This window comes from Setaria viridis, chromosome 8, assembly GCF_005286985.2.
Source record: "Setaria viridis chromosome 8, Setaria_viridis_v4.0, whole genome shotgun sequence".
Taxonomy (NCBI): domain Eukaryota; kingdom Viridiplantae; phylum Streptophyta; class Magnoliopsida; order Poales; family Poaceae; genus Setaria; species Setaria viridis.
The window spans coordinates 21104044-21115538 of record NC_048270.2 but is presented as its reverse complement, the minus strand read 5'-3'; the positions used below and the strand labels follow the sequence as shown (position 1 = coordinate 21115538).

Here is an 11495-nt window from a genome sequence, read left to right as displayed (position 1 = left end):
AACTTTTAGATAAGGTTTGACTTGACCTCATATTAGAAAATTTGAGAAAAAGGGCTGCAAAATTGGGACAATTCACTGGTTTTAGCACTTAAAGTTTTTGAAGTGAGTTTCAAAAGTTACTTATTTTAATGTTAGTTTTTGAACCTCTTCCACTCCAAACTAGCAAAAGTGCTAATATGAAAAGTTATTAGAAATGTAAAACTCTACAACTTTTAGTTTGGCAAAACTTCAAGTTTCTATACAAAATTTCATGTTTTGAATTGACTCCAAACTTAAGCTCTTAAGGGCAAAAAGGACTTTTCATGAGCTAGATTAGTGTCTGAGCTTCCCATTTCAGCTAAACCAAGTTTAGCTTAAGTAGAGTTGTTACAAAGCGCCAGACCACAGCGTCCCGTTCCAGTGCTGAGGCGGAGTACCGAGCTGTGGCTCATGCTGTTGCAGAATGTTGCTGGCTGCGTCAACTTCTTCAGGAGCTTCATGTCCCTCTTGCTTCGACCACTATTGTCTACTGTGACAACGTGAGTGCTGTCTACATGATAGCCAACCCAGTGCATCATTGGCGCACGAAGCACATCGAGATTGATATTCACTTTGTTCGTGAGAAGGTGGCCTTAGGTGAGGTCCGGGTCCTCCATGTGCCGTCCTCTCACCAGTTCGCGGATATCATGATGAAGGGCCTGCCAACTTTTTTGTTTACTGAGTTTAGGTCCAGTCTGTGCGTCCGTGATCCTCCCGCTTTGATTGCGGGCTGGTATTAGGAAGTATATGTGTATATTAGGATGTATTTATCCTTTCTTTGTACACTTGATGTATTCCTTATACTCCAAGTCATGTTGGCCATATATATAGAGGTGACCACCATCATTAGGGAGTGTGGTGTTTTCCCATCTACTTTTCTACAAACCCCTTCCTATTGGCCTGCGCTATGTTTTCTTGCACGGCGATTAGAATCCCCCGTCATCAATAGCAATAAGCTTTTTGACGAGGAGACAACCAAGCTCATGGCCGTTCTAGAAAATCATAGATCTGTCTTTGGCTACTCACTCCAAGACCTCAAAGGAATTAGTCCTACCCTCTTTACCCATCACATCCCTATCGACCCGTCTAGCACACCTTCTAGGGAGCCTCAGTGTAGGCTTAACAATACGATGAGGGAAGTGATTAAGAAGGAGGTCGTTAAGCTCTTACATGCTTGGATAATCTATCCCATGCCACATAGAGAGTGTGTTAGCCCCATTTAGGTTGTGCCAAAGAAGGGAGGTATGACAGTTGTTGAGAATAGCAAGAACAAGCTTATCCTGCAACGAACCATCACGTGGGGGAGAATGTGTATTGATTACCGAAAACTTAACTTGGCAACTAAGAAAGATAACTTCCCACTGCCCTTCATTGATGAAATGATAAAGTGCCGGGAGAAGCACTCTTTCTTTTGTTTCCTTGACAGGTATTCTGGCTATCATCAAATTCCCATCCACCCCGATGATCAAAGCAAGACTATGTTCACATGCCCTTATGGAACTTACGCCTACCGTAGGATGTCCTTTGGGTTGTGTAACGCACCTGCGTATTTTTAGAGATACATGATGTCCATTTTCTCAGATATGATCAAGGAAATCATGGAAGTTTTCATGGACAACTTTTCTATTTATGGGAAAACCTTTGATCATTGTCTTGAGAAACTAGACAAGGTCTTACATAGATGCCAAGAGAAGGACCTGGTACTGAATTAGGGAAAGTGCCATTTCATGGTCCGTGAAGGCATTGTGCTCGGGCACCTTGTGTCCAAAAGGGGGATCGAGGTCGATAGAGCTAAGATCGAAGTGGTAGAATAGCTTCCACCTCCCGTGAATGCAAAAGGAGTCCGTAGATTTTTAGGCCATGCGGGGTTCTACCGACGGTTCATTAAGGGCTTTTCCAGATCTCTAGACCCCTCATGAACCTTCTCGTCAAGGATGCGCCCTTTGAGTTCACCGGCGAGTGCTTAAAATCTTTTCATATCCTTAAAGAAGAGCTCTTTTTAGCCCCAATCATTCAACCCCCTAATTAGGAGCTGCCATTCGAAATAATGTGTGATGCTAGTGATTATGTTGTTGGGGCGGTCCTTGGCCAAACCAAAGATAAGAAGCATCATGCAATCGCCTATGCAAGTAAAACTTTGACCGGAGCTCAATTAAATTATGCTACCACTAAAAAAGAGCTCTTGGCTATTGTGTTTGCAATTGATAAGTTTAGATCTTACTTGGTTGGTGCAAAAGTTATTGTCTTTACCGATCATGCTACTCTAAAATATTTTCTCACCAAGAAAGATGCTAAACCGATCTTGAAATAAAAGATAAAAGAGGAGTAGATATTATAGTTGCCGATCATTTGTCGTGTATGCCTATTTCTAACATGTAGGATCTACCAATAAACGATTTTCTACACGACCACATGCTGTTGAAGCTGACGGACACCAACCCATGGTACGGAAACATTGTGAATTTCTTGGTTTCAGGATACATACCACCTGGGGAGAACAAGAGGAAGCTCCTGTACGAGAGCAGACGCCACCTTTTGGATGACCCGTACCTTTACAACATATGCACCGAGGGCCTGCTATGAAGATGCGTGCTGATAGACGAAGGGATCCAGATCATTGAGAAATGCCACACTGCGCCATACGGAGGCCACTTTGGAGCATTTCGCACTCAAGCGAAAATATGGCTAAGTGGGTTCTACTAGCCGTCAATGTATGAAGACACCCGAGAGTACATCCGACGGTGTTGGAAATGCCAGATGCATGGTGGCATCACTGCTCGCAATGCAATGCCCCTCAACAACAACGTCCATATCGAGTTGTTCGATGTGTGGGGGCATCAACTTCATGGTACCATTCTAGAAGTCCAAAGAATGTCAGTACATCCTGGTCGCCATTGACTACGTGTCTAGGTGGGTGGAAGCACTACCATGTAGAGCTGCCGATGCCAAGCACGTCCGCAAGATGTTCCACGAGGTTATCTTCCCTCGTTTTGGAACACCAAGAATGCTTATAAGTGACGGAGGGTCTCACTTCATTGATAAGACCTTCTGAAGCTTTTTGAGGGAGCTTGGAGCCCAGCACAACATAGCCACTCCATACCACCCACAAACCAATGGCCAAGCAGAAACATCCAACAAGCAGATCAAAAATAAGCTACCTAATGTACTATGGGCATACAAGACAACGTACAAGACCCCCATAGGCATGTCACCGTACCAGCTGGTCTATGGAAAAACATGCCATTTACCAGTTTAGCTGGAGCACAGGACCCATTGGGCCATCAGAACATGGAACATGGATAGGAAGTTAGCCAGGAGAAATAGAAAAATCCAGCTATCCCAGCAAGAAGAATGGAGAGAGAAGGCTTACCATAGTGCAAGATCTACAAAGACAGAACCAAAAGATGGCACAACAAGAGGATCAAGCCCAAGGAATTCCAAGTGGGGACAAGGTTTTACTGTTCAACACCAGGGTCAAGCTCTTTGGGCATGGGAAGCTGCGCAGCAAATGGAACGGGCCATACACCCTCATCCACACGTCTTCACATGGAGCAATCACACTCCAAGACGATGAAGGTATGATCATCAAGGTAAATGGCCAACGCTAAAAATTTTCCTTGAACCCATTAATCCAGAGGAAGAAGTAGATGTGATTAACCTAATAGATTTAAATTATCTTTAAAGTTTTCTATCTTTTTCTTTCAAATAAAAGCTTATCCCACTAGAATAAACATCTCCCCTGCTGGCCCAACCTACTCGAGCAACAGAAGGCCCAACAGAGCCCTAGGGCTCGGCCAAACCCCCTGGTTTGGCTAAACCGCCCTTGTGGCCATTGGCCCCCAAACTCCTCTAGTGCATCACCCCGGCATATCCTTGACATCCCCTTCCGGTGCAATCGCGTTTCTCGATTTGGAGGATGCGATTCTCCCCTCTTGGCCTCTTGGCCTATTTAAGCAGCCCCATCCTCCATTTAACCTCACACCAATTCTCTCCAACTTCTACCTCTCCCCTTCACCACTCCTACCAATGGCTGGCCAAGAAATAGTCCCCTTTACTTCCTCCAACTCCACCTTCAACTTGAAGGGGGAACTGACACTCGCCAACCAGCTAGTTCTAGCTGAAGAAGTCAAAGCAGAAATCGAAGCAATCACTACGACGCCCCTGGCCATGATGCCAGCTGAAGGGCCAAACAGAGGACCGAGCAGGGCCACCCCTAGGTCGGCTGACCCTATGGTTCGGCCGAACCAGGAGAGGGGCCCCGTGCCCCCAGTTCCGCATCACACCCCGCTACGACCAAGAGCGCCTAGAAGTCCGGGTCCAGGCGTGCGCCTCTACCTCTGAGGCCCATGACGGGTACCCTCGGCCCTAAAAGGCCGGTGGCTGCCCGCCTCTTCAAGAAGAAGGACGCCGCTGGACCATCCTTCAAGCTAGGCGAATACCATAACTACTCAGTAATAACTAAGTCGGGAAACATCTGCATGCATCACTACTCCAGCTCTCCCTCTTACTCTCTCGATGTACCTCTACCAAAACCACGTGTCCGTCTAGATGGAGGGGGCTTGTTGCCTATATCCTATCATTTTGGCCTAGGGATATTGTGACTCAGTAGCAAATAGGGAATTTGGGTAAGGAAAGACAACGAGAAACACCAGCTTAAATTTGATGGGACCATCTTGTCAGCATGTTTGCCACGTTGCTATTCCTACATGAGCAATTCGAGAGATGTTGTAGGACCCTGCTCTCAAGTTTGTACTAATTATATATTCAACTATTATTATTTGTAAAGCCAATCGCAAGTATTCCCTCCATTCTGCTTTGATAATCCTATTTTACCTTAACATAATGATCAAGGAAAATAATATTACTTATCATCCATTTAATTATATCATTAGCTATTCCTCGCAAACTAGCAATTCATGAAGGTCCGAACTTCTTGATTGCCCACGTAGCCAATCTCCTGTGGAAGAATGGCGGGTCGCGCATCAGGTCTGACACAATCATTAAGTGGATGGACAGTCGTATTGAAATAGGACTAAGATTTTTTAAAAAAAATTTGGAAATATCCTTATAAAAAAATGGAGTACAACATGGAGTTAGGAGCCTTGGATAGACTAGGACAGAGTATTGATTTTATTTTGTGTCCTAACATTCTGATGTACCGTCGTGTGACAGTGATGGTCCTTTGACACGCTAACGTATATATCCCCTTGTTTACTTCACCCCCAACTCCCAACTTTAACACTATGAAAAAGAAGATTTCCCATCATATCAAACTTACGGTACATGCATGGAGTACTAAATGTAGACGAAATTAAAAACTAATTGCACAGTTTTGTTGTACTTTGCGAGACGAATCTTTTAAGCCTAATTAGTCAATATTTGGATAATAATTTACGAATACAAACGAAACGCTACAGTGTGCTACAGTGCTGTAACAGTAATTTGGTACCTCCCAAATTTGCCAAGTAAACAAGGTATGTTGGCTACTTGGCTTTAATTTGAAACTCGGGTAACGGTAAGACTACGAAACTTCGGTCAAAATAAACGGTAAGGCTATGAACAGATGGACACTTACTCCGTTGTTCCATTTCTATCAGAACAGAATATACGGAGTAACTGTAAACATGGAAGGAGTGTTTTTCTCTATTGTCTGATTTCTCCGTACGTGATCTGAAAGCAGGGGATCCTCGTCGATCGACATGCTGTTCGTGACTGATATTTTTTTATTTCCCCAACGGCACTCAGCTATCTCCGGCTAAGGCCCATTGTTAGCTCCATCGTTTGCCGCGAATGGATGCACCTAGACAGATGCATCGTTATCTGTTACACTTACACCCCGGGACGACGCGTCACGACCCATCTTTCCAGAAGCGCCCGAAACGTGGCGCCACCGACGCCTTCCGCGGCCTGCACACGTCCCGCGCCTCTGTCCGCGCTGTTCCCCTCGCCTCCGCCTCCCAACCCACTCATGCAAGCACACGTACCTCCCTGCCGTGGCGCCCGGATCCTAATCCTTTCGCCGTCCGGCCGGCGGCAGCCTATAAATGGTGGCGTCGGCCTGCACCTACTTCACCAGCAGCGAGCTTCATCAGCAGAAACAATCTCAGGCAATCATACAGCACCAGCCAGCTAGCAGAACTTGTTGAGAGGACCCACCACCAGCCGGTGCAGCATGGAGTACGGCCAGCAGGGGCAGCACGGCCACGGCACCGCCGGCCGCGTCGACCAGTACGGCAATCCGGTCGGCGGCGTCGGGCACGGCACCACTGGAACCGGCACCGGCGGCATGGGGACTGGGTACGGTACTACCGGAACTGGCGGCATGGGGCAGCTAGGCGAACACGGCGGCGCCGGCATGGGCGGCGGGCAGTTCCAGCCGGTGAGGGAGGAGCACAATACCGGCGGCATCCTGCACCGCTCCGGCAGCTCCAGCTCCAGCTCGGTAACCACTTATTGCAGATTTCTTTGTTTTCTCTGCGTTACTCCCTGCTTAATCGTATGGATTGGTTAATTAACGAGATCCGTTCTTCTCTGATTGTAGTCCGAGGATGACGGCATGGGTGGGAGGAGGAAGAAGGGCATCAAGGAGAAGATCAAGGAGAAGTTGCCCGGAGGCCGCAAGGACGACCAGCACGCCACGGCTACCGGCGGCACCTATGGGCAGCAGGGACACACCGGCATGACCGGCACGGGAACTGGTGGCGCCTACGGCACCGAGGGCACCGGCGAGAAGAAGGGTATCATGGACAAGATCAAGGAGAAGCTGCCCGGACAGCACTAAGTGCGGTCGCGTATATACTGGTGACAAACCGTGCTACCTGTCACGGCGTTCCGAGATAATAAAAAGATGAACCCAGGAATAAAGTGTCAGTTGATCGCTTCCGCTCCCACAGAAGCGGACGGGTCGCACCTGCGTCTAGACACTATTATGATCCGAGAGGTTCACCACCAACTGTGTGTAGTGTGAGTTTGTATGTAACATCCACATGCATGGTGTGTGTACTCTACTGTGTCCGCTGTGCTTTGTTTTCTTCTGAATACATAATATGTGTGTTGTGTACTTTAATATGTGTGTTGTGTACTTGATTGGAATATTTTGCATACGGAACTTGGTAAAATAATAGGTCTAGTTTAAGCAAGAATAAAAACTACGAAAATAGTCGAACTTTTACATAAAAAAACATCAGTAACTTACTGACAGGAAACCCAACGTGGTCTGTTGGCGTTTGGTTCTGGTTCCCTAATGTAGGTAGGACTGATTAATTATAAAATTAAGACTGAGTAATTATAAAATTAAAACTGGTTGGACTTTTATTAATTATAAAACTAATTAAATTGCACAGATGTCAATTGTACTACTGATGGAGGTCAATTCGTCAATGGTAGCGAGACGAATCTTTGCACCGATGTCAATTGTAGCACTACTGATGGAGGTTAACTCGTCAATTGTAGCGAGACGAATGAGTTGACAATGTATGCGCGAGACGAATGAGTTGACAATGTATGTGGGGAGTTGATAATGTATGCGGTAGTAAATAATATGTTAATCATGAATGATTAGTAAATATGTTGCTCGCCAATTGTAGCGGGTTGATAATACATGCGGTAGTAAATAATGTGCTAATAAATATGTTGCTAATTATAATTTGTTAATTGTAGCGAGATGAATCTTAGTTCATGAGTTGCCAATGTGTGCGGGGAGTTGCCAATGTGTGGTGTGTGTGGGGGAGTTGACATGGTATGCGGTAGTAAATAATGTGCTAATCATGAATAGTAAATATATGCTAATTATAAATACGAATCGATTTTTGACAATGTGATGCTATAGTAAGTATGAGCTAATCATGAATTAATTAGACTTAATAAGTATGTGCTAATCATAAATTTATTAAGCCCTAATCATGAATTAATTAGACTTAATAAGTATGTGCTAATCATAAATTAATTAGGCTTAATAGATGAATTAGCTTTCGTAACAAATACTCTTAATTATTATCATTCGACGTAACCGGACTAAATTTTAATAGTGTATCATCGAAAGGAACACTGCTATTTTTACTGTTACACGAGTCAGATGGATTTGCACAACAGTGTGATGTGACCTCAGTCACCAGCCGTTGAATGTTTATAACGGAGAAGCAACATTAATTTCCGTTGCATACTTACGCCGCTTATTTTCTTTTGAAACTCCCCATTTCTCCAGCTCTTGCAATGTTCAAAAAAGGTCTATACAGCATAATAAGAAAAGTCTCCTTTGTATAATAGGACTTAAAGCTTTATGATAAAGAATTAGAACACAAGAAAGCTGAATTTTGAACATTTGGATTTCTTTACTTCATTGAAATTTTGAAGAAATGAACGTAAAAGTATCGAAAGAATTTTGGATGGAAAAAGAGGAAAAGAACTTGTGCTATTCCTATAGACTAAAAAAGTGTACCTTTCAAGCAAAAAGTATAGATTTTAAGTAATCTATTATTAGGTTTATAGTGAATAAAATCTTTGTTTTGACAATTTTTACGTTTAAGATTGTTTTGCATCTTGCATCGGATAGTGTAAAATTAATCCTCTTTCTCAAGTATTTCCGTTTGTTCCTCTCGTCCCGTGACAAGACAACTGACCTTCAACTTGGTTTCTTTACCCATTTTGCGAAATCAAGTTTCACTAGGTCGATGTCGCAGATTATACACATGTTCAGCTCTGCCTCGTAGCTGATCACTCTGGCCAACTTTGGTACGGTAACATCATTTTGGCCATACGAAGTTGCAACACGAGTACCTTGAACTATTAATATCCGAGAAAGAGAACTACTACTAGGTAGCAAAGATCGTTGAAATCAATTAACTGAAGCATCGATTCGCCACGTACGTATACCATGTGTGATTAGGCGACATCCAAGCAGTCACTCACCCTACTGCTATAGCACCACCACCATAAACAATCGGCCCATCACCCTGCCGAGTCGCCCTTCGAGAAGAACCGACGCGTGAAGCGTTCGTTGCGCCACCGACACGCTTGTCTCACACTCTGACTCTGTCTTTACGTCCCTCTTGCCTGTCGGTCCAGTTTAGATGGGGTTCGGATCATGTCCAGAGACCGAATCAGATCTTCTTCCAGAAGGTTTAGGCCCAGGCTAGCGTCCTGGTGCGATGCACCCAAAAGGTCTCGGTCAGTTGGAGATAGGCTAGAGATAGAGATAAATTTGTTTGAGCTGTACCCGACTAAAACAACCTGTAAACTCTACTATCTCTATGTAATCTGTTGCGCCTCTGACGCCTATATATATAACATGGAACCGTGGGATGCGAGTTTGCTAATCACGTTTACCAAATTACCTTATACTTTTACATGGTAATCAGAGCCCTCTTCATCTAGAGCGTCGACTATCATGGCGTCTTCTTCTTCCTCGGCGATTGCATTGGTGCCGCTTGGTCCTCAAGTCACCGAGAAGCTTACCAAAGACAACAACGTTCTATGGAAGGTGCAGGTTCTTCCTCCCATCAGGGGGGCGCAGCTACTTGGAATCCTAGAAGGATCCGTTAAAGTACCATCTGAGTTTTTGGAGATCGTCAAGGATGATAAGTCCAAGGAGTCAGCAATCCGGCATACTCCACATGGCTAGCACAAGATCAGCAAATTCTTACGTTGCTATTCAACTCCGTTACAAAGGACATACTAAGGCAAGTAGCAACCTTGGCGTCGTTGGCAGAAGTCTGGGCAGCATTGGAGAATATGTTTTCTGCTCAGTCTCGCGCAAGATTGACTCATCTACGGATGCAATTGTCAACCCTCAAGAAGGGAAACATGACAGCCTTGGTTTATTTCAACAAGATGAACGCAATCGCCGACAAGCTCGCAGGCACTGGGAAGAAAGTTGAAGATGATGAGATCATATCTTTTATTCTTACCGGATTGGACGGTGAGTATAATCCTATTGTCACTTCGGTCATGGGGCGCACGGATCAGATCTTGTTGAGTGAGCTGTATGCGCAAGTAATGGCATATGAGTCAAGATTGGAGATGCTACGGGATAGTTCCGGCCCTCAATTTCAATCATCTGCAAACGCTGTATCAAGAGGAAGAGGCGGCAGCTACAATAATAGAGGCTGCAGAAATTTTGGGCGCGGTCGTGGAGCAACCAGAGGTGGCAGAAGTTTTGGTGGGGAAGATGGCGGCCTTCAGATGTTTAAAAGTGGCGGTTAGGGAAGCTTCGAACCAAAGTGCCAGAATTGCGATCGGCCTAATCATACAACTAAGGAGTGCTGGTATAGGTATGATGATGACAGCCAGGCGAACAGCAACAAAACATCCAATTTTGGTCAGGCGGCAGCATATAGCATTGATACAAACTGGTACGCAGCTTCAGATCATATCATTGGAAATCTTGAGAAGATGACGGTTCAAGAAAAATATGGTGGCCGAGATCAAGTCTACTCTGCAAGCAGCCAAGGTATGAGGATTAATAATATTGGTCATGCTATTTTGCAAACCCCTATTCGCAATCTTTTCCCTGCATGTTCCCACCTTACATAAAAATCTTGCTTCTGTCCATCGTCTTGCTCGAGATAATAATGTTCTTTTTGAATTCCATCAAAAGTTTTCCTTATTAAGGATCGGGCAACGAGAAAAATCCTACATCAACGAAAATGTGAGGAAGGTCTCTACCCCTTGGTGCCAAGTTCAGCGGATGGGAGTCCGAATAAAGAAGTCCTGGCCACCATCAAACCCTCTACAGAGCGGTGGCATATTCACCTAGGACATCCAGCGTTTACTATAGTGTCTCGTATTCTTAGAGATTATGATCTATCTTTTGTTAGCAACAGTAATATTGAGTCTGTGTGTGATTCCTGCCAAAGAGCTAAGAGTCATCAGCTACCTTATTCTAGTTCAGATAATTCTTCTCCTGGTCCTCTTGCTTTAATTCATTCTTATGTTTGGGGGCTGGCACCTATATCTGTTGGGCGATTTACTTATTATGTCAGCTTCATAGATGATTTTAGTAAGCACACATGGATCTATCTCCTTAAGCACAAGTCTAATGTGTTTAATGTTTTCCAGAACTTCCAGAAAATTAGTTGAAAGACAATTCGATAAGAAAATTCTTGCAGTTCAAACAGACTGGGGTGGTGAATATGAGAAGCTAAACGTGTTCTTCCAAATGATTGGGATAAATCATCGTGTCTCCTGCCCCCATGCGCACCAACAAAATGGGTCAGCCGAAAGAGAACACCGCCATATCGTAGAAGTTGGGCTAGCACTTGTTGGGCATGCACCCCAGGCCCACGAGTAGACCTTGGACAGCCCACTAAGGGACGTACTCGGATGTGATCAGGACAAAGGGATAGGCTTATCCCGCTCAGACTAGTCAAGTATGCATATGGAAAACTACTCGGGCCATACCGAGTAGAACTCTATAACTGTACTCAACTAGGACTCGGACTTGTAACCCTACCCTCCCGTGTATATAAGGGCGGGTAGGG

General features: G+C 44.8%; 1 protein-coding gene and 1 non-coding gene across 2 annotated transcripts; both read left to right on the top strand.

Annotated features, from left to right (window-relative positions):
• The first annotated feature begins 6068 nt into the window (after positions 1 to 6068).
• On the top strand, positions 6069 to 7084 carry LOC117866807 (dehydrin DHN1). The gene is made up of 2 exons (XM_034751089.2): positions 6069 to 6460; positions 6560 to 7084. The coding sequence occupies exons 1-2, from the start codon at positions 6191 to 6193 to the stop codon at positions 6797 to 6799; spliced, it is 510 nt and encodes a 169-aa protein (XP_034606980.1). The 5' UTR covers positions 6069 to 6190; the 3' UTR covers positions 6800 to 7084.
• Positions 7085 to 9885: 2801 nt separating this feature from the next.
• Positions 9886 to 10024, top strand: LOC117834898 (small nucleolar RNA Z247). The gene has a single exon (XR_004635853.1). It is a non-coding gene; the product is annotated as a small nucleolar RNA Z247 (small nucleolar RNA).
• The last annotated feature ends 1471 nt before the right edge of the window (positions 10025 to 11495 follow it).

What these genes read in the sequence shown, in the direction of transcription:
- LOC117866807 (XM_034751089.2), top strand. Translation starts at nt 6,191, where the DNA reads ATGGAGTACGGCCAGCAGGGGCAGCACGGCCACGGCACCGCCGGCCGC. An exon ending in GCAGCTCCAGCTCCAGCTCG is followed by an intron (nt 6,461 to 6,559) that starts GTAACCACTTAT and finishes CTCTGATTGTAG; the next exon opens with TCCGAGGATGACGGCATGGG.